This window comes from Ilyonectria robusta, assembly GCF_021365365.1.
Source record: "Ilyonectria robusta strain PMI_751 chromosome Unknown BGZ61scaffold_16, whole genome shotgun sequence".
NCBI lineage: Eukaryota > Fungi > Ascomycota > Sordariomycetes > Hypocreales > Nectriaceae > Ilyonectria > Ilyonectria robusta.
The window spans coordinates 4,808-30,941 of record NW_025764450.1 but is presented as its reverse complement, the minus strand read 5'-3'; the positions used below and the strand labels follow the sequence as shown (position 1 = coordinate 30,941).

General features: G+C 52.4%; 11 protein-coding genes across 11 annotated transcripts; 4 read left to right on the top strand and 7 right to left on the bottom strand.

The window, feature by feature from the left end:
* Window positions 1–152: 152 nt before the first annotated feature.
* On the bottom strand, window positions 153–1,142 carry BGZ61DRAFT_495834 (Alpha/Beta hydrolase protein; the record flags this gene model as incomplete). The annotated part of the gene is made up of 1 exon (XM_046250945.1): window positions 153–1,142. One exon carries the CDS (start codon window positions 1,140–1,142, stop codon window positions 153–155), a length of 990 nt encoding a protein of 329 aa, XP_046101333.1.
* Window positions 1,143–1,789: 647 nt separating this feature from the next.
* BGZ61DRAFT_424521 (arginyl-tRNA synthetase) lies at window positions 1,790–3,995 on the bottom strand. Its single transcript, XM_046243607.1, has 2 exons — window positions 2,001–3,995; window positions 1,790–1,929 (listed from the first exon to the last, which is right to left on the bottom strand). The coding sequence occupies exons 1-2, from the start codon at window positions 3,929–3,931 to the stop codon at window positions 1,923–1,925; spliced, it is 1,938 nt and encodes a 645-aa protein (XP_046101332.1). The 5' UTR covers window positions 3,932–3,995; the 3' UTR covers window positions 1,790–1,922.
* Window positions 3,996–4,973: 978 nt separating this feature from the next.
* BGZ61DRAFT_455832 (uncharacterized protein) lies at window positions 4,974–5,877 on the top strand. The gene is made up of 2 exons (XM_046246432.1): window positions 4,974–5,637; window positions 5,718–5,877. Exon 1 carries the CDS (start codon window positions 5,100–5,102, stop codon window positions 5,430–5,432), a length of 333 nt encoding a protein of 110 aa, XP_046101331.1. The 5' UTR covers window positions 4,974–5,099; the 3' UTR covers window positions 5,433–5,637; window positions 5,718–5,877.
* A 233-nt stretch (window positions 5,878–6,110) lies between these two features.
* On the bottom strand, window positions 6,111–7,071 carry BGZ61DRAFT_455831 (uncharacterized protein). The gene is made up of 2 exons (XM_046246431.1): window positions 6,302–7,071; window positions 6,111–6,172 (listed from the first exon to the last, which is right to left on the bottom strand). The coding sequence occupies exon 1, from the start codon at window positions 6,575–6,577 to the stop codon at window positions 6,332–6,334; it is 246 nt and encodes an 81-aa protein (XP_046101330.1). The 5' UTR covers window positions 6,578–7,071; the 3' UTR covers window positions 6,111–6,172; window positions 6,302–6,331.
* A 2,122-nt stretch (window positions 7,072–9,193) lies between these two features.
* BGZ61DRAFT_424520 (uncharacterized protein) lies at window positions 9,194–11,301 on the top strand. The gene is made up of 2 exons (XM_046243606.1): window positions 9,194–9,312; window positions 9,368–11,301. Exons 1-2 carry the CDS (start codon window positions 9,243–9,245, stop codon window positions 10,963–10,965), a joined length of 1,668 nt encoding a protein of 555 aa, XP_046101329.1. The 5' UTR covers window positions 9,194–9,242; the 3' UTR covers window positions 10,966–11,301.
* A 715-nt stretch (window positions 11,302–12,016) lies between these two features.
* On the top strand, window positions 12,017–13,436 carry BGZ61DRAFT_358062 (uncharacterized protein; the record flags this gene model as incomplete). The annotated part of the gene is made up of 3 exons (XM_046240935.1): window positions 12,017–12,237; window positions 12,320–12,527; window positions 12,576–13,436. The coding sequence occupies 3 exons, from the start codon at window positions 12,017–12,019 to the stop codon at window positions 13,434–13,436; spliced, it is 1,290 nt and encodes a 429-aa protein (XP_046101328.1).
* An 810-nt stretch (window positions 13,437–14,246) lies between these two features.
* On the bottom strand, window positions 14,247–16,418 carry BGZ61DRAFT_394665 (uncharacterized protein). The gene is made up of 2 exons (XM_046242902.1): window positions 16,209–16,418; window positions 14,247–16,109 (listed from the first exon to the last, which is right to left on the bottom strand). The coding sequence occupies exons 1-2, from the start codon at window positions 16,304–16,306 to the stop codon at window positions 14,360–14,362; spliced, it is 1,848 nt and encodes a 615-aa protein (XP_046101327.1). The 5' UTR covers window positions 16,307–16,418; the 3' UTR covers window positions 14,247–14,359.
* Window positions 16,419–17,084: 666 nt separating this feature from the next.
* BGZ61DRAFT_61573 (uncharacterized protein) lies at window positions 17,085–18,420 on the bottom strand. Its single transcript, XM_046256918.1, has 4 exons — window positions 18,239–18,420; window positions 18,152–18,167; window positions 17,806–18,029; window positions 17,085–17,747 (listed from the first exon to the last, which is right to left on the bottom strand). Exons 1-4 carry the CDS (start codon window positions 18,306–18,308, stop codon window positions 17,197–17,199), a joined length of 861 nt encoding a protein of 286 aa, XP_046101326.1. The 5' UTR covers window positions 18,309–18,420; the 3' UTR covers window positions 17,085–17,196.
* A 1,097-nt stretch (window positions 18,421–19,517) lies between these two features.
* Window positions 19,518–20,512, bottom strand: BGZ61DRAFT_455820 (uncharacterized protein). The gene has a single exon (XM_046246430.1). It carries the CDS (start codon window positions 20,406–20,408, stop codon window positions 19,740–19,742), a length of 669 nt encoding a protein of 222 aa, XP_046101325.1. The 5' UTR covers window positions 20,409–20,512; the 3' UTR covers window positions 19,518–19,739.
* Window positions 20,513–21,184: 672 nt separating this feature from the next.
* Window positions 21,185–21,769, top strand: BGZ61DRAFT_534864 (uncharacterized protein; the record flags this gene model as incomplete). The annotated part of the gene is made up of 1 exon (XM_046254198.1): window positions 21,185–21,769. The coding sequence occupies one exon, from the start codon at window positions 21,185–21,187 to the stop codon at window positions 21,767–21,769; it is 585 nt and encodes a 194-aa protein (XP_046101324.1).
* Window positions 21,770–22,198: 429 nt separating this feature from the next.
* BGZ61DRAFT_358306 (Alpha/Beta hydrolase protein) lies at window positions 22,199–23,860 on the bottom strand (the record flags this gene model as incomplete). Its single annotated transcript, XM_046240951.1, has 2 exons — window positions 22,199–23,581; window positions 23,633–23,860. The coding sequence occupies 2 exons, from the start codon at window positions 23,858–23,860 to the stop codon at window positions 22,199–22,201; spliced, it is 1,611 nt and encodes a 536-aa protein (XP_046101323.1).
* Between the last annotated feature and the right edge of the window lie 2,274 nt (window positions 23,861–26,134).

The window sequence follows — 26,134 nt, the reverse complement described above, 5'->3', positions numbered from 1 at the left end:
GGGTGGAAAATACATAGAATTGCAGACTTTGCGTTGCAGATTGTTATTGATGATGTGTTTACACGCTAGCCTGACCCATGATTCCCATGTACATTCCAATTCGATTCCAAAGCATATTCCCAATATAAATCACAATGAATACAGTCACAAACCTACAGCTCCTCAGACTCGAAGACGGCATCAGGGGCAGTGGCATCAGAATCAAAGCTTCTCTTGTAAGGGCCAAAGAAGTCGATCATGGTGTCGTTGAGGACCTGCTCAGTAATCTGCATGTGCTCGCCGGTGACAGAGCGGAACTTGAGGCCTCCCTTGCGGTCGAGCTCACGGAGGCCGATCCAGTCCTCCTGGTACATCTTGCGGGCACGCAGAGGGGTGATCTCGGTGCCATTGACCTCTTCGAACCAGGACGACTCCTTGGGGATGGCAGTGGTGTCGTCCTCGAACATGTACATGACAAAGTTGGTCAACTTGGCAATGTTTTCCTTGTACTGGGCGTTCTTGAGCTCGCGCTCGTTGTTGATGTCAGCAAGAAAGTTGGAGTTCTCCAGGTAGGAGTCGTAGTCCTGCGGGTCGCGGAAGTACTGGGCAGGGACGAGGCGCGACTGGACCATGTTGCTCCAGGTGTTGAAGCGCAGCAGGGCCATGGCGCCCTTGCACAGCCAGTCGGCGTCGCCGCAGTCGCGGAACTCGGAGATGCCGTTGTGCTGGCTGCCGAAGGTGACCAGACTGCGGATGGGAGGGAAGTTGCAACGCTCGACATAGCCGCGCAGGAACTGGCCGCCCTGGGAGAAGCCGATGGCGTCGACGGCGGGGGCCGTGGAGAGGATGGGATGGGCGGCCAGCGCTTCGCAGACCGAGTCGAGCTGGGCGGTGACGTTGCCGAAGAAGGTGGCCCGGCGGTCCGCGTTGGCGTCGGCGCCGAGGGCGATGGTGTACACAAAGGTGCCCGGGTGGATCGCGTCGGCCAGGGCGCCTACCTGCCTGATGCCGTCGGCGTTGAAGGCATCGCCGAGGCCGTGCCAGATGACGAGCGGCAGGGGAGTGTCGTCGAAGTCGTCGTCGTCACCCGTGCGGGCCGCATGCGAGTGGGCGGCGAGCGCGAGGGCAGCTGCGGCCAGCCGGAGCAGCGAGGAAGAATACATGGCGATGCGTTGAAATGGGATGTGAGTCGCAACAGAAACTTTGTGTGCAACTGAAGAGCCCTCGGGGAAATGGTTGAGGAGATGAATCTAGGCGTCAGCAATCATTCCGCGTCCGGTGCTGGTGAATGCGACGGGAGCGAGTGGCAAGGCACCAGCCCGAGCTCTGGAGTTTCCCATTGGCCAGCCCGGCGTGGAGATGTTCCGCATTTGGCTTGGCTGTGGCTGCATCTGGGCCCCAAGCTTCATGCCGTGCTCTGTACTTACTGTTCGTACCTACAATTAGCAGATATAAGTCTAAGACATAAATAAAACGGTAGTAAACTTGCTTTCGACCAAGGCAATACGCATGCATATTTGAGCCCACTAAGAATTTGCACTAAGCATCGCCTTCGGCACTAAGTAGAGGCGATAGAACATAGAGGTATATGCTCCTTATTTTTGAGGCATTGGCTCGCTAATGTTCCTGCTGAAACTGGTCGAAACAGAGTGGATTGACAGTGAGTGTCATCGGTCCAAGCCACAACAACGCTGGCGGTAGGGGAGACTGTTCTTCAGATCAAAAAACCTCCAGCGTTTCTCCATCTTCTGTCACAACGAATGTCGCAAATAATTGGTATTCAATGTCTCAATGGCCATGATTATTGGCCCACGAAAGAGAACACTATGTAAGACGCTAAAAATTCCCATGTCTAACCCGCATTTCTCCATAATAACCCGAACTACTCCCTACCAAGCGCCATTAATCATTCAGAAATCCTCTACCATGGCCGAAGTTCAGCATCACATCCTAGATCAACGGTTAGCGCAAGATGGCCATGCCAAGAACGGGAGCGACTAGTAAGCGCAACAGGGTCATACCTCTCGACAGGGCTCAGCCCAAGCAACTTGATCCCATTCTCCAACACTTGACGAGCTGCCTCGTAAAGGGCCGCACGGGCAAGCATCACGTTTCGACCTCCTTCAGCACCCACAACCTGCAACACGTCATAGCAGGACGAGAGCTGGTGTGCCAAACGAAACAAGTAGGTTAATATCGTGGATGGTTCAAGGTTCCCCAGGGCCGTGGCGGTAACATCGGGGTACTGGGCCATCAATCGCAAAAGGTCGACGCAATGCTGTTTCTCGGCGAGATCTGTTTCCAGCGCGACTGGGTTGTCAGCCAGGTAGGCAGCAAGATCCCCGCTGGTGAGTTCTGCCCTGCGCAAAATGGAATTTAGACGGGCGTGACAATACTGCAAGTAAGGACCAGTGTCGCCCTCAAAGGACGTCATCCGAGCCATGTCGAACTCGTAGTTGTGGATACGTTTGCCCGACATGTCCTGCACCATGACTGCGGAGATGCCTACAGCTTCAGCAACCGCCCCCGGATTGACAACCTGGGCGTATTTCTGGGTATTGCGGCGCATCACTTCGTGCATTGCTTCATTGGATTGGTCGAGAATGTCACCAAGCAACTTGGCATTGCCGAGTCGCGAAGACATGCCCTCCACCTTGCCAAAGTTGATGTGCTGCAAGCAGGAAGCCAGATCTGCGCGCCCGATGAGTTCAAGGGTTTTGAAGAGACGCTTGAAGTAAAGGTCCTGCTCCGTGGAGACGACATAGATCATCTTGTCGAATTTGTACAGTTGCTCTCGTTCAATCGCGGCAGCAACATCTCGCAAGAGGTAGGTAGTGGTTCCTGTGCGTCCACGCACGACAACAAAGCCAAGGCCTTTAGAGCCGTGCTTCTCGAAATCGATCACCCATGACCCATTTCTCTCTTCGTACACACCCTTCTCCCAAAGGAGATTCTCCACTGCTTCCATGGAGGTAGTTTGAACCTGTGACTCTCCAGAATACACATCAAATTCGATGTTGAGACGGGAATACATCAACTCGTACTGTTGGACGCTGATGCGGCGAAAGCGCTCCCACAACGCAACTGCCTCCAGGTCTCCATTTTCCACACGGGAAAAGAAGGCGTTGCGCTCGGCGAATAGCCCTTGCGATTCAATCTCGGCGGTGTCAAGACCTTGGTCACGGGCGCGCTTGCTGGCGTCTTGTTCCGGCTTGAAGAGGGCACTGATACGAGCGTAGACACTGAGCAGGTGATTGAGGGGCGCGCGAGCCAGCTCTGCCTCGGATCCGAAGCGTGCCCAGCCGACGGCGAGAAGGCCAAACTGCTTGCCCCAGTCGCCGAGATAGTTTACCTTGACCACATCCCAGCCCATGCTCTTGTACAGGTTCGCGATGTAGGCACCAATGATGGTGCTGCGCAGATGCCCCGCATGGAACTCCTTGGCGATGTTGGGCGATGAGAATTCGACGATGACCTTCTTGCGGCCGAGATGGGGCGCGGATGGGTCGCGGAGGCCAACGACCGAGTCATGTCCGTAATAATTGCCTCGCTGGAAAATATACGGGAGGAGGAGTCGTGGGAGAGATCGTGGAGCGAAGAAGATCGGTAGATGGATCCCGCTAGGCACCGGCTTTTGAAGCAGCGGATGTCCATCAAAGCTCGCCGCAAGCTCGGCGCTCAGCTCGTCTGGCTTCTTTCCCTTGATTCGCAAACGGGGTACCGTCAATAAAAAGTCACCGTGGGGAAGCGTATTCGACGATTGTACGGCGTCGCAGATGAGTGAGGTTTCGCAATCGGTTGCTTTTGCCAGGATATCGACGACATACGCACGATAGATGTCGGTTGGTCGACTTTGGATGTGCACAGCGGGGAGATCAGCGGCAGCTGGGATCGCATCTGCGCCGAGCCCAGCGAGCAAAGCCGCGAGGCCTTCTTTTGTTAATTTCGACATAGTGAAGCAATGGCGATGGAACCAAGAACGCTGCTTAGCCCTGAGGTCTGTGGTTGTGAATTTGGGCAGTTCTCAACACTCTACAGTGTATTATATTGCAGCCTCCCTCCTGCCTTTGAGTCATCCTTAGAAAAGATCAGCTGATCTTAAAACGATCAAACAATTGTTGCGCATCAAATTTACTACTATTATATCTACCTATTCCCAGGCTTATTGGTCGAAATTGATATTGCATTAAACCCACGATAGACGTCTACGAGCCAACTCCACAACTCGATGGTGCAGGGCTGGATCACATCCGCGTAAAGCTTTCTTACTTCATGAGTGAATACGATAACGATAAGCGAGACGATGAACGGATGGCAATGTGGATACGGAAAGACGAAGGACGAGCAACTGGGCAGGGATATGAGCGACTGTGCTCTGTACGCGTAGAGTTTCTGTGTAAGCTTCCCCATTCCCGGGATGTCAGTCGACTTGGTCAGACTTAATCTACCATCGTCAGCCAGACGCCTCATCCAATTCCTGCCATGAGCTCTCGTCCTTCACCTCCTACGCATCCCTCTGTCTACGCCACTGCATCATCTCCAACCGCGCCGCTCTGCCGCGTAGTACCTACGTCTCTAGCCCGGCGACGACCCGGCAATCTAGCGCAGGGCCGTCGAGGCGGGTCCTGCATCTTCGGGAGGCCTACTGTTGGGTTAATTCCCCCCGTGATGATCACTAGGATTGCATGGCAAGCTGGTCGGTACGCGTAGCACAGCCAGAACGGACTACTCCTAGGACGGACGACTCCCGGGGTCGACGCGCTCACAGAGCCAGAGCCGCTATCATCTGGTCCGGGGAGGCGTTTCAGAATTTGTAAACGCAGCGGGATCGACCAAACCACAAACAATGCAAAGTCTGCCACGAGCGGGTGAGACGGCACTTCCATTCGTCGGGCGCCCACATCTTTCAGTCTCTGTCAATCATTCTCTGTCAAACATCACCAGCTATGACCCTCAATAAACCCGCATGCGTAGGGGGTTGTGAGCCTGTTAGAGGCGTTCGGCCCAAGTGGGGATGGAGACGTATGGCTGATCCCCCCTGTTTCTACCCCACGACACGAAGCTGGTGACGACGCCCCTTGCGGTGACGACGAGTGGTTCGAGACAGTGGCTTTCACCCGATGGCCCGTTGCGGTCAAAAGCGAGGTTCCGGCCACCTATCGAACCCGAAAACATTCCAATCCAACCCACTCACTCTGAACACAATCACTCAAATAACATTCCTTCCCAAGCTCTGCGAGCAAGGTCAAACAGTCTTTCCATCTTTCATCCCATCTCTTCCATACTCTACCATTTCGGACACGAAAACCCAGTCTTTCCCACCTACAACTCAATCCATAAACATCGTTTCCTCACAACAACATCAAAATGAACGCCTCCGCCATCATCGCCATCGCTTGCGCCACTCTGGCTGCCGCTCATCCTTTCCCTTCTTTCCAGCCTCGCGCTGGTGACTCTCACGTCCCCACCGTCTCCGGAATCGACCTGGAATAAATAAACTCGGAACCGGGCCTGCCAAACCAACACCAAGTCCTTCGACACGATTCACAGACGACTCGAACAATCATTTTCATATACCCAAAGCTCAAGCGTCAGCATCGAAGAACTGGAATCGAAATTGGTGGCAACGGCCTCCGGACGACAGCATGATTCATTCAGGTAAGCTCTTGCCTCCTCCACTGCCATCTTGAGGTTGATACTTCCAATGAAATGCGATCACCAGCTAACATCTCGATTAGTCTTTGCATGGCGTCGTTTTACTCGAACAGCGACGAAACCGTGGGTCAAGCCCCGTAAACAAAAAGCTTGGCCTTGCTGTTTCTTTGTCAACGGATCACATTAGAACAGGCGTTAGAAGGTGTTAAATTAGATAGAAATCAATAACAAAAAATGAAACCACTCCTTGTCCGATCTCCTGTTTCTTCGTCAGCCCGGTCGCGTTGGTGGCAAATGATCCTTGTTTGGATCTTCCCTGGAAATGCTTGTTTTTGCAAGGGGCAGGCCCACCACTAGAGGCACGCCAAAGGCCCGAATTGAGACAGCTCCACCGTAGAGAAGGAGATAAGGAACATCCAACGCATATAGAAAAGTCTCTCCAGAATTCGTTCAAGCAATAGCAATACAAACCACCACAACCCCTCTAGCCCTGTTGCTTTTTTGGGTTACATGTCCAGCCATATACCCTCGCAATTTGGTAAGCTGCTATCCCGAACCTCCCTAGTATAGTCAATATACGTTTGCATTAGTCCAGTGACCACAGTCGCTTTGCCGTGGATCAAAGCGGGTTTGCGTACCGTTCTATTCCGCTGAGATATTTTTCTAGCTAAACATGTATATTTACTCCATACCCTCCTTACACCTCTATCTTCAAAAACTCACTAGTTGAGGCCACCAATGAGGCAAATTCGGTGAGTGAGGGGGTTTGGAGAATGGTGAAGATGGGTACATTGGCATATGCGGCACTTCCCAGCCGGTTTCTCAACTCTACTACGACCAACGAGTCGACACTGTAGTGCGACATTGGCAAGGTGGCGTCGATCTCGGCCATCGCAATATTGAAAATCTCTGCTAGCTTGCCAATGATCGCCTGAGCGATCATCGCCTACACCGCATCCACCAGCGAAACACCGCTACTTGAAAGCGTCTGGATCAGCACAGTGGTGGCATATGCCGTATTCTCTGCTGCTAGTCTATCTGAGACGGTAGTCCGGTCCGACATCCTCACCGTTGCGAATCGGCGATCTCGCTTACTTGCTGAGCCTTCAATGATGGACCCGTAACGAGCCAGGCAGCTGACGATCTGACTATCATCAGGAGGCCCGCAACGGCTCTCGGATGGCAGTCTCGATGATCCCCAGGACGTGGTCAATTTCGAGGACATCCTCGCCTAAACTCTTCGGAATGCGCTCACTCTGCGGCATCTGCCCCAGCTACAAACCCAGCTGACTTAACTACAGCTAGGTCGATCGATACGGCGGGCATGCCGACTGAGGTCCGGTGTCGAGCAAGGGCATTCCGGATGTGTTTCCAGCATTGTAGTTGGCCTGAGACAAATGACCGAAGGCGCCAGCACAGGACGATAGCATAATGAAGAAAGACTGGTTGGGGAGGTGTTTATGTAAATTCATCTTGCCCGCGACCTTGGGAAGCGTAGTCTAGCGCAGTCCTCTAGAAGCTCCCGCAGACTGTTTCATCCACACCTCGCAACTGCGAACTTGCAAATTACAACCATCGTCTTTGGCCTGCTGGACAAGCGAAGCGGCACCAGGATACGACTGGGCGTTCCGAGAAACGAAGACAATATTCTTGGCTCCCTTCTGCACCATCCGGAGTGCGATGGCGCAACCGAGACCACCGAGACCACCGGTGATTATGTGCGTGCTGGAATTACTCGCCAAGTTCACAGCCCGGGCGCGAGAAATAACCTTGACCTGATCCCCGGGTTATGGGAAGAAAATGAGTCATCCAATATGGGTTCCGGCCTGCATCTGTCGCAATGCAGCCTCCATATCTGACATTAAGTAAACGATCCGAAGATAGATGTGGTCTGGCCGGATGTGGAATCTATTATGGAGGAAGACGGAGACACCGACGTTGCCTGTGCTGTTGATCACGATTTATGTCAACGGGCTCATAGTTCCAATTGGAGACGCCAAGACTGAGGAGGCGTCGCCGATACAGAATAAGATAGCGATTATCAGGGGGGAAGCGGTGATGGCGTTGCAAAAAGCCTTCAATATTATTGGGAACTTTTTGAACAGAGAAAGCCATTCAAAACGGAACGACTTACTGGCACGTGGTACCACTACGGCGGCATTGGGTATCTCTTCCGCAAAGTGGCAAGCCGTGAAAAGAGAGAAGAGGGCATAGGGTGATGAAAGGAGGCTGGCCTACCAGGACACAAAGTCACTTTCCTATCTAGTGAGGTTCTGAAAAATGGTAAAGACATATTCTGCGTCGTGCTTGTTCTTTGTAGTGCCGGTCAAAAGTCCAATTACTAGCACAAAACCGGTGAAATGAATCCCAATAACTAGGGCATAGTTCAGTGTCGTAGTTCAATCAAGTCAGACACTGTTTACATGTCCAAATCGGTCAGGGATCGATTCAGCTTTGGCGAGTATGACGTACTCAACTGGTTCATCCAGTGCAAAAGGGGTTGGAGAAAATATACATGACGAGCCAGCAGGCCAAACCCCCGAATTTGATCTAATATTTATTATCGGTGGTGATGCTAGTGTGTCTTTAGTCATTGTGTGGCATACCAGGAAATTGTACCATGTCACCGGTGTGTAATCCGAAGAAACGGCGGCGTATGCTTGTGCTTGGACTGCGACAGACATGCCAGCAGATAAAGACCCAAGCCAAAGGCCAACGATGCTGAACCAGGGGGTGAACGAATCGAATAGTTACCTGGCATACTCTGTTAGAGAAGTGGCAAGCGTAAGAATACCCAACCCCAGACTGAACCGAGGGAACCACTGCTGGTCATGCCTAGGCGAGAGATGTAACCTATCCATCCCACTGGCCCGGATCAAAGTTAGCGAGGTTTCGTGGAATTGTGCATGAGAAATTGGGAGAGACTGACAGATCCAGAGGAACAAATCGCAAAGCCAAGAGCTTTCCAGAAGTTGAACTTCTTCCAGGATTTAGGTTCCAAAACTGGATCGGGACTTAATGCTCTCGAAGTCATTGCAGGTATATCATTCTGGAGCTTATGCCTGTTGGTAAATTCTTGGGACACATTTTCAATGGAACGAAACAGCCTGAGAGTTCTCCACGCCGTAGCCTTCATAGAATAAACTTGCTATCTGTGGAATTTTCCAGGGTAATCCATTTGACTGGGAAATCATCCGAGAGTTGACTGAATCTCGCCAGAAATACCTTAATTTCCAAGATATATCTAAAGACAGATTCGTTTATCTGCTATTTCAGCTCAATTTGTAGTGCAGCCACTCTCCAAAACCTGGTTGATCCAAATAGTTCCGATTTCTGCTTCGGCTGCGCGGGTTTGAGGAACCCGCCTCCTATGGGCTTTTAAATTCCAACAAGAATCCTTCGAGGTGGATACAGCCTATATGATACGTAATTACTCGTTTGCGGCGCGGTAATCCCCCTGCGTCCTCGATCATGAGACCGTGAGGTCTCGTACGACCAAAATGTCGCAGCCGGTAAAGCCCGAAGCATAGTCTTACATTATAGCGCATAACCCTCGCAATGCAGACAATTAATTTCCCAAGCTTCAACATACCTCTTACCCCAGACGCATGATGAGTCCAGATACCCCCAAAAGGACGATTTTGGCACTAGTGACATCAGGCGGTTTTACACACGCCGGTATGGACCATTATTGAGCAACCACGAATAGACCACTGACATGAGTTGCTAATAGCACCTGTCTTGGACATCTGTCGAGTCCTCGCCGATCGGGGACACACAATCCAGTTTGCTACCCACGACGGACAGGAGGTCTGGACCAAGAATTATGGCTTCATCAAGACCGTCTGCAACCTCGGGCCTGGTCCAACGGAAGAGCAGTTCCGTGAGCATTGGGAGCGCATGGTCGATCTAAAGGTAGAGGACGCGCTTGGAAGTTCCCGTATGTGGAAGTCCAAGTACCTCTGGGACTCTTTCTGGCCTGCGACGTATAAGCGTATGAAGGAACTCTGCATCGACCCCAAGACACGGCCCGACTTTATCCTCGCCGACTTCTTCGCCGAGGCCCTTGCCAAAGATATGATGCTCGAGTTCGATATCCCCATCGCACTCGTCTGGCCACAGATGCCGTACCTGCTTGCGCCGGCACCGTACATTCCCGGCCAACCTGGCTTCCAGGTTGATGTGACTCTGACCTCGGAGCATGCTTCGCTGTGGTCACGACTGCGCAATGAACTGGCTGTGGTTTGGGCGGTGCCTCACTTTGTTACCTGGATGGCCTGGTTTACCAATCTCCGCCGGAAGAATGGTGCCAAGTACCCCATGTTACCTGGCGGTCCTAGGCCACACCATCTTGTGCTCGTCAACTCATTCTTTGGCCTCGAGACTCCTAAGGACCTGCCACCGCTCGTGGCCGCCGTGGGACCTATCCTAGCAGATGAGTATCCTGGCCTTGATGAGCGACATGCCAGGTTCCTTGAGGCTCACAACCGGACTGTTTACGTCGCCCTCGGCACCAATATTGTGCTGCCGAAGCCAGCTTTTGAAAAGTTACTCGCCGGGTTGGTCCAAGCACTTGATGCTGGTTCTGTGAACGGCGTAGTGTGGGCTTTAAACAAGGCCAATGTTGACAGATTGGATCGCGGGCAAACCGTTTCCAGAGCCAAAGGAAAGTCTTTCACCTTGGGCGAATTGGTTGACGGGGCTGTGCCGGAGTTCCTGGTCCCCAGATTCGCACCGCAGCGCGCCATACTGGACCACCCAAACACTAGAGTCTTCATCACTCACGCCGGCGGCTCCTCAGCAAACGAAGCGGTGTACCACGGCATACCCGTGATAGTACTAGGCTTTGTTTTCGACCAGCTTGCCAACGGTGTACGAATGGAGCAAGCAGGGGTGGGGTTGCAGCTGGAGAAGAACACATTTACAGCTGAAGAAGTTGCCGCTCACATATCTACGTTGTTGAACGAAGAAACGAACGAATCCTTCATGCGCAATGTCGAGCGTATGGAGAATATCGCACGTACCGCATCTCGAAGGAAGCACCTCGCCGCCGGTCTGATCGAGGAGGTTATGTATGACTCTGAGTTACGAGTCGCCCGACCAATGCACCTGCAAACAGCTGATATGCGCATGCCATGGTGGAAGGCTCAGAACTTGGATTTGTTGTTGTTCTCCCTTGTGAACTTCGTGGGGCTGCCAGCGGCCGCTGTGTTTAGTATCCGAGTGTTGATGCACGGCCAGCAGTTCACATCGCTCAGGGAAACTCTTCCTCAGCTCTTCCGCTCCACCACTGGCTTTCTCGGCCAGGCTTTGAATAATTGCTTCCGCTAATCTTGGCTGTCCGTGCCTAACCTCTTCATTTGGCGTGACTGGATCTCAAGCCGGGCTCCCAGTGGGTTAAGCTGGAATAGGGCTTTAGACTTGTATTTATACCGCCATTTCCAATGGGTTAGTTAAAAATACTTACAAGCATTATGAGTGAGTCTGCTCGCTGTGTAGAACGGGTCGCGTTCGGTTTACAATGGCGGCAAGAACCTTTTCGGATGGGCTCGTTTCAATCGAGGAGCATAAAAAGCCTTTGGTTGGGGCTTGTTTTGGACCGTCTGAATCGAGTTGGAAATAGCAAGCATTATAGTTTGAATGATATCTTTTCATAATTAATGTGGGTATCATCCTTAAGGACGCCGAATGTTCTGTATCAGGTGTCCAGCCTCTTTAAGAACGTCTGTCAGTTCGTCCGACCCTACCCTGTATCCTTCGCTACAAAAGCTATTGCAGCTGCAATGTTTGTTTTATGTAAAATGAGTCTGCCATTTTCAGGCTGTTTGGAAGATGTAATTTTTTCCTTCTTCGACGAAACTGGCCATGTTTATAACCTGCAAGGTTCTGATATTTACGGAACCAGCGTGGTTCGCATTGGTCGATGGATTGGTTCCGCAAAGTGTGGCTGGTGAAAGAACGCCACAGCAAGCGCCACACTTGCGCCTCAGCCTTGTCGCAACGTGAGCTTCTCCAAACCTCAACCAGCTTTGAACCCAGACACACAACCCGCCACGAGACCTGTACGACGACGAGAGCTTGCTCAGCGCTGAAATCCAGCTGCCTCAATTGTCCGGAGTATTTGCATCGCAACAAAGACCCCGAACGAACGACTCCCCGAGCCCCGACCGCCGCAGCCTTCCCGCGCCTCTCTAGCGCCCTCACGATCACGATCGATCTCGGCCGCACGGCGCTGGCCGCCCAGAGAACCAGATCCGATTGCCAATACACTCGAGAAGATAAGTTTGGGAGATTGAAAGCCCTCGGAAAGGCAGTCGACAGACCGAGTCGGGCAACTCTCGGCCGCCCGAACGTCCAAAACTTCGTCAGCAAAAAAAAGATCATGGCGCCTTCAGTCTCAGATCAACCTCCAAGCGCGACCAATGGCGACACCGTCCCCAAGATCGGGCCTCATCCGGGTTTCATCTCCAGCTCCAACCAATACACTACTGAGCTAAGGCTCCGGCGCATGCTCAAGGACAACGGTTGCGACCCGGCTCGACAGGATAGCTACCGTCTTCAGGGTGTGCAGCTGATTGAGAATGTGAGGGCGTACCTACAACTGTGAGTTCCCAGCTGTCGGAGAGGACTTTTCTCAGGCGAGATGTTCCAAAAACCCTTTGGCGACCAGTACTGACGAAAGCAGGCCTGTTCGGTCTTTCGATACGGCGTGCACGTACTTCCACAAGTTTCGACTCAACTTCCGCGACGCCGAGTACAACTACCAGGATGCCGCTCTGGCTTCTCTTTTTGTGGCATGCAAGGTAGAAGATACCATCAAGAAATCTAAGGAGATTCTTGCGGCTGCATACAATGTCAAAAACCCAGAGAAGGCGACGACGCCCGATGATAAGGTACGCATTCCGGAATGGCCTGCTGTTACTAGCCGCTGACCAGCATAGATCTTCGACTCGCCGGGAAAAATCATCATCTGTCTCGAACGCCTCATCCTAGAAACAATCGGGTTTGATTTCCGAACGCGGTACCCTCAGAAGTTGCTCGTCAAAGTTGTCCGGAAAATCCTGGGGAAGGAAGATGGCAAAGAGTTCTTCGCGACCGCCTACGATATGTGCATCGACATGTACAAGACCTTTGTGCCCATAAAGCGCACGACTTTCTCCATGGTCATGGCCATTGTGGAGCTCACAGCCTTGATGCGAGAGGAGCATGTAGAAAAGGTCCATGAATTCGCAGCTCAACAGCCTCAATACCACCGCGGCGCCGTCATGGAAACGATGCTTGACATCCTGGACCTATACGCCCAGCATTACAAGTCAACGGAGCTAGGGTCACAGTTCGACCTCAACAAGATTATCGACATCAAGATCCGGCTTAACAACGATCTTGAGAAGGCCTTTGAGCCGCGATACTTGTTCCACTGTACCCGATGCGAAGCAGAAGATCCACAGCCTTCAACCCCCGCCTCGGCAACCTCACCTGTCACGACGTCAAATATGATTGGAGACGCATCAGGACGGCGGACGGCGCGTGGGCAGGACGGGACCATGCGGTTTGTGTTTGATCCCGAGAGCGCACGAAGCGAGCAAGAAACTGTTCGGGAGCATTTCCACGAAGAGTTTGAGGAGTACGAGATCGAGGTTGAGGAGCCGATCCCTCCGCCTCAGCGTGAAGGCGGTCACAGGGGAGGTGGATATCACGGCCACGGCCACGGCCACAGGGACCGAGGAGATCACCGGCGTGGCGCCCCATACGGAGGGTATCGAGGAGAACGCCACTACAGAGGAAGAGGGAGACATTATTGATGCACACATACGTCCTGGCATCTGTTTGCCAAACTATTTATTTATTCTATCCTGATACCCATTTAATGCCTCGACCTCCCAATAGTCCTTGATCTCACACACGTTCAGTTGCTCAACATTCACAGCCTAGACATGCCTGATGGAGAAAATAACCCCATTGCCGAACCGACTCACATCAAGAAATACTTAGCCGTTGTAATGACCCCGGAATAGCGACAAACGATCTGACGGTGTGGTATCCCGGATCGTCTGGTAATATCTGCGACAGCCGTCCTGCGCATTCGCCTATAGTTCCTCTTTGCTTGTCGTGCGGAAGATGTGCTTCACCCACATTGTGGTCAGGACATTCACCTCAGCGACGTGTTGGACAGCGATGGTGGCAAGGAAGCGCATTGCGAACAGTGATAGCCCGAGACGGTCGCCGCGGTCCAGGGATCGGGCCATCGGGTAAGCCAAAGATTCGCCGGGAATAAGAAATCCACTTCCTGATGCATCAAGATGGCGCTCAGACCTACGCGGATGTCGGTGCTTGGTGTTGAGGGGCAGGGCATCGGGCCGTCGCTTCGCCACAACGTCCTCCCGTGAGCCCCATCGCAGCAACCTCATGAACGGGTGTTGAAGTATGGCTGAAGCAATAATGAGGCTCTAATTTCGGCTACCCAAGCCCTACTTAAAGACTCATTCGCCGGGCGTTGGTCGAAGCAATAGAAACCCGATTCCCGTTCTGCATCTCCGCCGTGTTGTTTCTGCACATTCCACCCCGCGATGACATCGCAACTCTCCCTGCGCAGCATTCAAGATCAGCAATAGTACCATCGATGCCGCATTGTATTCAATGATATTACTACTACATTAAATAGTATGCAATTCCTTCCAACTGTACATCATACATGCTAAAGAAAGCCCTCTCACCATCCACACTTCTATGACTTGTCCTGTGTTCCCGGCCCCTTTTCTCCAACCTTGAGTTCCGAATCCTGTTTCGTTTCTGTCCCGTCCTTCTCCAAGCCCTCGCTTCCTTCATCGTCCGGTTTTAGATCCTCTCCCATTGGCCCACTCGACTTGACACCTTCTATCGACCCTCCATCCTCATCCTGGGGTTGTTTCGCAGTTTCGTCCCCATCCTCGCTCTTCATGCTACTGGCCTTGCTCACATCAACACTGTGATTACTTTGCACGCGCAAACCCAAATTCTTGTCGAGATCGTCTTTGTTCGCACCGCCCCAATCCGCTGCTTTCATCTGCGGCACGGGCTGGCCTTCAGCCGGCTCCATGACAACCTCGCCCTGTTCCTCTTCCGCACTGCCGGTGCCTGGGACTCTCCAGACAACCGCAATACGATCCATTGCGCGAGAACCCTTTCTACTGGATCCCTTTATGCCATCCATGGCTTCCCACTCGATACCAAACACGCCGCTGTTTGATGGTCGACCATCCTGCTCCGGACCTTGCCCTTCAAAGAAGGCGTTGAACCAGACGTGTGCCACTGCTGTCACCATAGTTAAGCCCATGCTCTTGGGTGTCTTATTTCGCCGCTCGACAGAGATGTTGACATCGCTGTGGGGGATTCGGATGGGTTGGGTGGGCTTCAAGATGACGGCCATGCCTCCAGGCTCAGGATCTGATGAATCGGTGACGTCTGTCCTGGAAGAAGAAGTACTGGCAACGGCGTCAAGTCTGCTCTTGTTCTTGTCGGCGAGTTGTTTCGTGTCCGGTGTAGTGACCTTATGGAGCAGTGCTGTGCCTTTCCGCTTGATCGACTTTGCGTGTGTGAGAGCCTTCGCCTTCGTCTTGTCTTGGTCCTTGCTGTCTTCCACTGTCTTCGTCTCTTCTTTGTTGGGATTTGTGGAATCTGCAAAATCCGCTTCATCGGGCGCCTCTTGCTTCGGTCTGTTGGCTGCGTATCCAGCCATCTCCCATATCACATCACTAATGCTAGTCTCTTCCGGCCTTGTTGCGTCCACCACCACTCGCTCCTCCTTCTTGAAGGTGTGGAGCACTTCTATCCGCTTGCCCTCGTCCGCGAAGCCCTCCACGTCGACTCTCACTCCGCTGCGCAAACCCCAGACGTGGATTTCTACAATCTCAATCGGTCGTTCCAAGTATTTTTTGCCACCTTGGGTCCAGCGGTCGACGTAACTGATCCAGCGGAGCTGAGATGGGATGGATACGCCCGCACCAAACCGGGGCCGCATACGCCGCTCCGTGAAGCGCGCGAGGGCGTCTTCGGCTTTCCAGCCCTCTTCGGCGATTAGGTAGCTGCAGCTGGCAGTGCCGCTTCTTCCTTTCCCAGCCTTGCAGTGCACAACGACAACACGCTTCTTCCGCTTCTCTTCTGTTGTCGCATCGCTTGTAGAATTTCCAGTTGTGGTGTTTGGAGAGGTTGAAACATGTCCCTCATGTAAGGCCCCTCCCTCCCCCAGGTCGCCTCCGTGTAGCCAGTTGCGCATGCTCGCCATGATCATGGGCATCAACCGGAACGGCGGCGGGTGGTGGTCAGGAAACGGGTAGTGCCTTATGCGATTGTAGACAGCATCATCGGGATACCCAGTGCCTTCTGCACGGAACTCCCATATTGCCCAGTCGTCGCCGTGTTTCGAGTCGAGGAAGGTAACGAGCTGGTCGAGCGGATTTCGGTATGCCAGTTGCGGGTACGTCTGCGAGGGTCCGGATCTGTAACGACGCAGCGAGTCGCGTTAGCAATTGAATAAAGCCTCAAGCCGAGAGAACTCTAAGGGTTCTAACAAAGGGCAGAATCAGATATAGACGTACGTGGCAATGATATTGTCCGTCACGTAGCAGAGATCCAGCCCCGCCTCGGGATGACGAGCTCTGGGACCTGCGATAATTTGTCTCAGCAGCGATGCCATGGCCGTTAGACGCTGATGCCTTGAGGTATGCCTGAGGTTACGAAAAGGTTCCCTGCGACAGCTCAAAGTGAAATGCTGTTGCGGAGAATGCGTGGACGTCGTTGGGAGAGAGTTGAAGAAGGACGAGAGTGGTCAGTGGTCCGTGGTGGCAGGACGACGTCATGCGTCATGGCTTGGTAGTGCCCCACCATAAGCTTGACATGACGAGTTGAATCAAAATGGATAGGCAACCACTTTGAGAACCAAGTTCAGGATTGCTTTTGTTACAGAAATGGACAAGCACTCTGGGACCTGGGGACACCTGGCATTTAGGAACATACGGCTGCCCACTTGAGAGCCGTTGAGAAAACTTCACTGCGTAACATCTAACAGACCTAGTTCAAAGCGTCACACGGCGGCTAGGGAACATGGCTCAATTGGAAAGCAAATAGGTGGCTGGATTAAAACCAGAGTGATACAGCATTGTCCCTAACACCTGGGCATCCATTCGCACAAGGCATATCCCATTTCCCCAATCCCAAATGCGTAGAGCCGAGCCTCTGTCCAACCCACCAAACACCCTCCAGCGATGATGAGAACAGCAGTACAAGAGCTCTCCCAAACATAAAAAAAAAGTACAGCCACTCTCCTCCAGGTCGTCCCCTCACACTTGACACTCGAGCCCATCACTCGTTGTCACTTGTCGGGCCTACGTCTCCCCAACCATCAATCTTTGATCCTCAACTTCGTCCTTCTCCGTAAATGAGTTTTGGCTGGAATGGCAGCCTGGATCCAACTCGTAGTGTCATGGTACATGTCTTGTCGTATCTCGTTCAGGTCGAAAACTTGCGGGGCATGCATGCGGTTCGGCGCACTAAAAGAGTTTCCAAATTGCATGGGGCACGATGCCTTTATGAGGTCTTCTTGGCTGGGGCACCAGTGCTAATGTACTTGCTGAGGTCGGTCGCATCGTGGAACTGCTTGGCCGTATCCTTGAGGGTTCCCCAGATCTGACGGGCGGCGGGGGGAGTTCCCTGAGCACCGACAAGGGAGTCGACACGGGCACCGAGCTGAGAGAACGAAGTCTGGACGTGGCTGCTTTGGCTGTAGCGAGCACGGAGGAAGGCAGTGTACAGGGCGATAAGGATCCAGGATCGGCGCTGGAAGAAGATGACGGAGAGAAGAATGCGGAACCAGAGGAGGATCTCGAGGCTGGAGACGACGGACATGGAGGCGTCATAGTATTCCTTGACAAAGGCACCGATCTGGTCGGCCAGAGGGCTGACGACGGTGGGCTTGCGACCGGGCGAGGCGCCGTCAGCCTCGGGGGCGGGCTTGGGAGCAAGCAGGGTGGGGATGAGGTTGGCGCGGGAGTAGGTGGCGACGTGGAAGACCGAGTAGATGCAGTAGGGCAGGAGGGCGAGCGGATACTGGGGACAGAAGAGCCAGATCAATGCCATGGCTGGACACATGTTAGCGACGGCCGGGGCAGAGTTTGGAGGCGCAGGACAGGGTCGTACCAAGGTATTGAACATTCTCATCAGCGAGGAGGCCAATGTAACCACCGGGCGCGCGGGTGCCGCTCTTTGCGCGGGCGCGCTGGGTCTTGTAGACGACGATACCGTATGTGAGGGCAGCGGCGACAAAGGAAGTTCGGTAGGAGAACTGGGCCATGCCGCCGTAGTAGTTCATGCGAAGCCACGAAAAGCCATATCGGATGGTGGTGAGGATCAGTGTGAGGTGACTATCGGGACAGAGGTTAGTGACTGTTCGCATCCATTGTGCGCTGGTGCCATCGGACTGCGCCGTCAAGTGGCCCGGATGGAGGGGAAGCCTCAGAGAAGCTGCGATAAAGACATTACGTACCCAGCGAACCAAGCGACTGTGATGCGGAAAAGCAGCTGTTAGCAGAGGAGCTTTTGAATGCGCTGGAAGAGAGGAAAGGGCACGCACACTGCAGCGTCTGGGCGAGGGCAATCAGTCTCTCCTTGAGAGGCAGGTTCGGGTTCGGGGGCGGAGCCATGGTAGGCGACAAATACGAGAGCGAAGGTGCTGGTTGAAAGCGGGCGATGGATAGCGCAGGTGAGGGAATAGGTCGAGAGGGAAACAAAGGAGCGCGCGCACAGCGTCGAGGGCGGCGGGTTGTGCGGATCTGAAGGTGGTGGTGATGATGATGTTGCGAAGAAGAGGAGAGGCTGTGAATGTGGAATGTGCCTGTGGAGCGAGGAATTGACGGAATGTTAGGTGATGTGGCCAGACCTAGCTCCGACTGGGTGGGTAGGTCTTTTCTCCGGGGCGGGTTCTGGTGGGCCTGCGTCGGGATGGGCGGCCACGGCAGTGCTTCAGCGAGGTTCAGGTGAGTGTTCCAGCGGGTTCGTCCACTGGAAACCCCGCCACTGCGCTGGTATCAGGCGGCGCCTAGGCTAATCGCTACAGGGGCGGGCTTCAGCCTAGCAGGGGTTTCCAATGTGGGGGCTGCGGGCGGAGGAGGCTGGATGGAACATGATGGATCAGAGGAGGCTGGGGAGAAGGGAGGAAACGGATCCGAGACTGAGGACCCTAAGGTCTTGAAACATTATACCAAGTAAATAATTAGAGGATAAGGGACTATGGCTGAATCAGTCCGAATAGAATCGAGTCTCGACTTTGGGATCGGCTATGGAGAGCTGTGAGCTGAGTGCTATAGCATTTAGTGGCAGAATAGGTAGCGCCCTGTAGCACATTCGCAACCTACTAGGCAAACTGGTTGTGGCAATGACGATGACCTCGATGACGACACCTGCACACCCACATGTCAAAGGAACACGCGAGCTGAACATGACCCCAAGACTAGAACTAAAATATTTAAAAAAAAAATCGGAATCTTGAAATGATGCAGCCGACTTATCTTAGCTGCGTCTGTATCTGCCCACTTCTCTGCCCACCGACTCAAATCAATTCCCTTTGACTCGGAAAAAGCAAGCTCAAGACCCCTCCCCTCTTCGGAAGCTTTTGTAAGCGCCGCTCCTTAGGTACTAATTTACGCCCGGGCTTGTTTCGTCATTGTCCTCCCGGCGCCCAAGCTCCTCCAAGGCCCCCCCACCTTGTGCTCGCCCGTTCCGAAGAACCGAGGTTCAGCCAATCGGAAACATACGACGCTTGTTGGCGTGTTCAAGGCGCTGAATCACTGTTTGTTCAGCACATTCTCTTTAGAAAAGTCGACATGGGATGAGATCAGATGAAATTGTGTACAGCCAGTAATGCGTTTAATTTTGCTGTTCTCGTTGTATTGTTGGCGCTAATCAAGCCGCGAACCAAACGTCTCCATCTTGTTACATGCGCCACCAGAGCCATCAGCATCATTGGACACGGTCCCACGGTTCAAGCTGTAGCCAGGATAGCATGCGAAACTGGCACAGCAAACGAATCGAAGGGAAGCTCCAGTCTTTGCATGGGTGTTTCAGACAGGCTCCTGCTACTCCTCCTTCATTGATGGACGATTCCGGACGACGTGCTCTCGCCTCCTCATCCTCACATCCCGAACCCACAACACCAGATACGCGCTCAGCAATCCTAATCCCACCGCATGCGGCCACATCTCTGCATCTTCCTTTCCCCATTTTCCCCACAGCATCCAAACCTCGCCTCCAATACCCACGACCAGCTGCATCGTCCCCGTCGCTTCCAGAGCCTGCCGCAGGAACCCCGCTCCGCCAAAGTAGGCATACATTAGCCCGTGATGCAACGTGTTGAGGATCGCCAGCACCCACCACCCGTCGCTGTGCAGCACGACCCGCACGTAGCTAAGATACGGCATCGTCAGGTGATGGAAGCCAAAGTGTAGGTCGATGGTGCCGCCGCCGGCCCGCACGCCCAGCACGTCGAGGTACTCGTAGAATTTAGACGCATGGTAGAGATGGCGAGATATCTCGTCATGGGAGGCCGAGAGAATGAGGAATAGCAGGATAAAAGACGCTGAGGAGTACGCCCAGTTGTTGATTCGGGTAAAAGTCCTGGCCTGAGGAATCGGACCATGTCTCGACACATAGCGATCGATCGCTATCCAAATGGTAATGAAGATGAGTGTCTGGCCGACCATGAAGCTCGTGCCCTGGGGAATCCCCTCATCACGAAAACTCGACATATTGCAATGTGATTTGAATGTAGTTGACCTCAATCTCGTCCGCTAGAGGCATGTAAGAAGTTCATTTATCCAAGAAGAAGGACAGGAAGGTTGCCGGCTCCATGAGTCACTTTTGAACGTCCATGCTGCCTCAGTGCAACCACACCCGACTGCGTATGTGCATCGGCTTATCTATCTTCCGCCGGCTTTCATCAACACTCATCTATGTAGTACTCGTAACTGATTCGTTAGCAATGCACCACCTGTATGAGTCGTTGACACTGAAAGCCAGTTGGACCATCCGAACTTCATCGTGGAAAACAAAAGACTTGGCAGACATTTGTGCCTCTCGTGAACATGGATCCCTTCCAAATCGCTTCCGTCCCATGAGTCTATTTAGTTATGATATACACACAGAACATCTCTCTGAATTATTGCATCAAGGTCTTTGTTTAATCGATGTTTTGCACTTCACCCTCAAAACAGACCCCGTTGGGGTGCGTGAGACTCCGCGTTCCCCAGAACAGTGTAAACAAAATCTCCAAAACGGGCTAAAACAAACATCGAACAGCACCTCATAACTCGCTGTTCCTGCGTTTGTGAACTACAGTTGAACAACAGAACAATAAATCATACCATTTGCTTGAAGATAAATAGGACATATCCTCCCACTGCAATGCTCTCGACAACTCTTTCCGACATCTACACCTTCACCTTGGTACATTCGTCAATTTCATATCACATCTCGAGATTATCTCACATCTGACCACCGACAACTGAAAATCACCGTCGCCGACATGTCTCAAATCACCCCGTTCTCCTATACTACTTACCTTCTCGGATACCTGAACTCGCTCAACGGGCTTAGCCTCCATAGGCTTCCCAGTGATGTTTACAATCGACTGAACAATGTGACGCTGTCTACGCATCTTCCACACGGCCGAGACTATCTCGACTCTTTTATCAACTATCTCATGGGGGCCTGCGAGTATGAACTCGTGACAATGGATCCTTCCCCCGCTGGTCAGGCCGAATACTGGGATGTGATTGCATCACATCTCTCCGAAATCTGCGGAGCGGACATCTCAGTCGACGCCACTTCCCTCCTTGTTGAGTGTCTGTATGTTGGTCGTCTCCACTACTTGGTTGAACGGGAGCCGTTGGGAATCCCGGACAACGTGGCGGTTTGCAGCATCAACATTTTCACGCTGCGAGCGATGATGGTCCCCAACTTTCTCATCGAGAGCGAGATTCTGCAAGACGTCGAATTTCCTCACGATATGCTCAACAGTCTCATCGCATTAACTCTGCAACGGAGAGAGGCTCTCGGAGACTGCGTCGAGCACGTCGGACAGCGGTTCACCGACCTCAGAATTGAGTAACTGCCGCCGAAACACGAATTGGTGATGGCAGTTGGCCCCAGAGGACAATATTCCTTACCAGGCAAGCCTCGCACCAGAAAGTTTTGGCAGAGTCCACAATGGCGAGGATTTGATTGAGGTACATGGTTAAGGGTACTGGACAGATGACCCAGGATACACCGACTTGGTGACTGGAAGATAGCTGGAGGACTTAGATACTAGCTATGATGAGGGACTGGGCTAAAAGAGGCCGGGCATTTCATATCTGAATTCAGTCACCTTTTCCAAAGTTCTATTCCAGACTTGATCTTCTCCTCATTGAATACCGAAAGCGGTTGTAACTTAGTGACCAAGTCCCGAAAGTATTGTACGTGAATAAATTTAGCCTTGCAGAACATTACTTCCAAATATCCCGTATACATTTCCCACGTCAGTCTCATGAAACCCCGCTCATTGCCGAATGCTAGGCCCAATAGTTGCAAAATAATCACACTTCTTCTGCAAGTCTTTGCTAATCTTCTCCACCTTCGTCGCACCGCCGGTCTCAAACACGATGCGCTGCTTGCGCTTTTCCGTCCAAGTCTGCCACTTGACGGATGTAGAATCGCGGTAGGTGTTGGGGTTGTATGACCGGATGAAACTCGACCAGTATCCTTGAACCACCGGTGTCACGTCTGCGTTTACTCCGCCTTCGACATAGCTAGCGGGTGGAGTACCACCTGCGTACTTTGGGCCGAAGATGGCGTTAACTTCCACCGTGTGGGGAACTCCGAGACCCTGTGCCATTTGGTCCGGATCCTCGACGTTGTAGAGGTAATTCCACGAGTCTGAAACGCCGTATTTGGTGAAGGCATTTGAGATGTAAATGCCCGGACACATATATCTCAAATGGCCATACGCATCACTGACCTGTCGCCAGTAGCATCCCGAGTTTGGACAAGTGTCATTTTTGTTTGGATAAAGGTTGTTGATTGTGTCCAATTGTTCCAGTGTCAAGGAACCAAACTGTGTCTTGAGAAACGCATCGCTCTCGGCCAAGGTCGACGTGTTCTTGGGGGTGAACACGGTACCGCCGTCCGTATCGTCGCCCATGATGGCCGGCACCTTGATGAACTTGCCCTCCTCAAACAGCTTGTACGTGAGGTCGGGCACAAGATCTCCATCTACTACTGGAGTCCACATGTAAATAGGGGCAGCTGGAGCCCCGGGGTAGGGAATGTTATAGTTTGCCTTCTGAATCTCCAATGCCGACTTCGATCGCAAACAAGCCAGGGCATTCTTGCCGACACAACCCAAGCGGATGGCGAGATTTTCATACCAGTAGACGGAGTCTTTTACCGCCAACATGTTGGCAAAAGAGACCGACTCGGCCGCTGCTGCACGGAAGAGGCCTTCATCTTTCCCACCGTATGCACTGAGATGGTGAGCGACGCTTGCGGCGCCGGCAGAAGCTCCGCCAATCGTAACATGGTCAGGGTCTCCTCCAAACTTGGAGATGTATTGTTGCACCCACTTGAGGGCCTTGCGTTGGTCATGGAGACCGATATTTGGTGTTATCTGGTCGGCATCTTCAAGGAAGCCGTAGGGACCGACGCGGTAGTTCATAGTCACGACAACCATATCCATGTCTCCCGCATTGATGAGGCCAGATCCGTCCGCGTACGCGTTAGAGTTGGAATTGAAACCACCGCCCTGGATAAATACAAACACGGGCAGTTTGGATTTTTTAGATGCGTCGCTTGGGGCGAAAATGTTGACAAAGAGACAGTCCTCGGATTGTGTCGTGCCGATGTTACTCGCGGCACTGCCGGTTGCGATACATATGAAACCCCACTGCCTTTGATGTTACCAAGGATTCGGCAATTGTGAGTTGCAGTGGCTTACATTACTTGCGTCCTGGATGGTATCGTTCCTGGTAGGATCTTGAGGAGGACTGAACCTAAGGTCACCAAGAGGAGGTGCGGCGTATCGCACACCTAACCATTGCGTGACACCATTGCTGAGTTCCTTTCCTTTATATTTGCTGTAGCCCAAGTCGACAAGGGGTGTTACTGCATCGACTGAACGGAGCAGTGGGAGAACAGCCAGAGAAAAATACCGGAGGCCTTTCATAATGGAAGCAAGAGCAACAACGTTGGTTGAGAGAGAGTGTACAAGAGAGCATGGCCTCCCCATTTAATGACAGTGGCTTTTATATAAGTGACCGAAATGTGGGACCACTCCGACGACTGATCCTCCTCGCCTGGCGTCAGCACCTTCGGGGAAACCTCGCCCATAGTGTCAACCTGTTTCTCCGCCATCAGAGTGCGGGATTGCAAACCCCACAGGTTACTATAACCATTTTGACATGATCATCCGGGGTGCGGGGGAGACGACCCCGGCTTTGTGGAGACATATGCGGAACGAACCACCTGGACTGCGACCTGTTTAACACTCGATTGGGATTTTATCCCGCTGAACTGGGTCGCAAAAGCGCCGACATGCTCCCGGAGCCAGTAGTCTTGTGATCGAGTGTAGGTTCGGGTCAGGCTCAACGGCAAACGTAGCGGCAGCAGGACTGAGAGGAGTGTCTTTCGATCCGCGGTCCAGTTCTGTGGGCCGTTGGATGTTTGGCCATCCAAATGCAGCGGCTATTGACGTTGACTGTTTTATCCGGCGGCCAATCCGTCGGAGTCAGAAGTGTTTGCCGAAGGGAAGAACTACTCACATGGCGTCGCTAGAACGGAGATCCTAATGACGGAGGAGCCGTCTATCCGGTAAAGGCCAGGAACGAAGGCGCCATTGAATTTATGACATAGTACATGCATTGGTGCGTTTTTCTTCTTTTGTGTGAGTGTCATTTCGTTTATGTTGTCTCAGTCAATCAAGCCGTAGTTTCCGAGCGTCCGGTTATTGTTCCTGGGATAAACCTCGCGGTCAACGGCAGCAATGACAAAATCCAGACACTGTATCACAAAGTATTTTTATCATGGTGTCTTAGATTTTAAATATAGTTACATCATTCTGCCTTCCCTTGTTTGGCCTGATGGATGACGCGATTCATTAGGGGGATTAGACATCGCTTGGAGCTTGCTCACCTAAACCTGAACTAGCACGTTTGAACAGAAATCATGGTTCTTAGTTGTGGGGCAATTCTTTCTGCTATTTTCTCAGGGACTCAATCGCTGCTCGATTTTAAGCGTAGATTACTTTGACTTCTCTTCGGCAGATTACTTGTGGTGGATGCACTAAGACCACTGGACTACATGATGTGTTGCCCAATGAATGGAAGAAGTAAATTTCATTGCATCCGGGTGTTTTTAGTGTAGATAAACAGCTCCGATGGTATCTTCAAGTGGGCTACGGTAGGCCACTCGAGCTTCCAAGCGTAGAGGCCTTTGGTTCCTGCTCCCTCTAAGTCGGGTCTGACATGTCATGAAATTTGGCTTTCTATAGGGTAGCGGCATAATGGGCACCATCCAGTTCCAGTGCTCGTGGGCTTTGTTGACTGTATGGATTCTAAGGGCGCTTCGTTGCTAGAAGCAGGCTACCTTCTTTCTACGAGCGGTGCTCTCGATGGGCGTTGAGGATGGGTGAGAGCCGACAAAACAGTGGATTATTGAGCGGCTATTTTCAATGGAAACTCTACAAAATTCAATACCTGGCACGACCAGAGTCAGAAGCAAGAGATGCTTCTGGGGCAGCTCGAGGTGACGGTGTAGCTCGAGTTGATAGAGTAGCTCGAGTTCATAGTGTCGGGGGTCAGGTTGAAAAGTTGAAGCTGGGCTGCTTCTGTAGGTGGCGTCGGCGAGCCGTTCCGGTAGAGAATCCCGATCGAGCTTGACCCTCTTGAGGCATCTTGTGCCATCTATCTCGGATAATTGTGTTGAAAAGAGCCTTGGAGAGCAGAGTGATGTTCAATCTTGACATCATCGGGTTAGCACAACCCGAAGAACTTGGTCCGTTTCGACAAAGACTTCCCAAGAAGTAACCTGCTCGTGGTAGATCAAAGATGGATCCATTGGAAAGATCAAACAATAACTTCAAGGAGCCACGAATCCAATAAGAGATGTCTTTATCGTAACATCAATGTGTGGATTTTATTTTCACTCAGTTGAGTTTTAGCTGACATAATAGGGAAGCATAATCGAAATTCCCTTGGTATCTGGAATCTCAATATTTCCATGCCCACTCGACCATCCAAGTAGAAGCTTTTGATGATCTGATATTCAGGCATTTGAGGTGTTTGATGCACCCGGAATTCATCAGACAACAGCCCACTCACTAGTGTGGCGCAGAGTTTTCTCAGCCACTGCACAAATTTTACCCCTCCCCCGCAACACCTGCCCCTCCACCTTGAGATTCCATTAGCAGAGCTTGTCACGATAAAAAAAAACAGTCGAGGCA

Bases quoted from the DNA above. Each gene is read 5' to 3' on its own strand.
- BGZ61DRAFT_394665 (XM_046242902.1), bottom strand. From the start codon at position 16,306: ATGGCATCGCTGCTGAGACAAATTATCGCAGGTCCCAGAGCTCGTCAT. The intron at 16,110-16,208 runs GTACGTCTATAT...GCGTCGTTACAG, and splicing joins ACGGACAATATCATTGCCAC to ATCCGGACCCTCGCAGACGT.
- BGZ61DRAFT_455820 (XM_046246430.1), bottom strand. From the start codon at position 20,408: ATGTCGAGTTTTCGTGATGAGGGGATTCCCCAGGGCACGAGCTTCATG.
- BGZ61DRAFT_424520 (XM_046243606.1), top strand. From the start codon at position 9,243: ATGATGAGTCCAGATACCCCCAAAAGGACGATTTTGGCACTAGTGACA. The intron at 9,313-9,367 runs GTATGGACCATT...AGTTGCTAATAG, and splicing joins AGGCGGTTTTACACACGCCG to CACCTGTCTTGGACATCTGT.
- BGZ61DRAFT_424521 (XM_046243607.1), bottom strand. From the start codon at position 3,931: ATGTCGAAATTAACAAAAGAAGGCCTCGCGGCTTTGCTCGCTGGGCTC.
- BGZ61DRAFT_61573 (XM_046256918.1), bottom strand. From the start codon at position 18,308: ATGGCTCCGCCCCCGAACCCGAACCTGCCTCTCAAGGAGAGACTGATT. The intron at 17,748-17,805 runs GTACGACCCTGT...ACATGTGTCCAG, and splicing joins TGAGAATGTTCAATACCTTG to CCATGGCATTGATCTGGCTC.
- BGZ61DRAFT_455832 (XM_046246432.1), top strand. From the start codon at position 5,100: ATGGCCCGTTGCGGTCAAAAGCGAGGTTCCGGCCACCTATCGAACCCG.
- BGZ61DRAFT_455831 (XM_046246431.1), bottom strand. From the start codon at position 6,577: ATGATCGCTCAGGCGATCATTGGCAAGCTAGCAGAGATTTTCAATATT.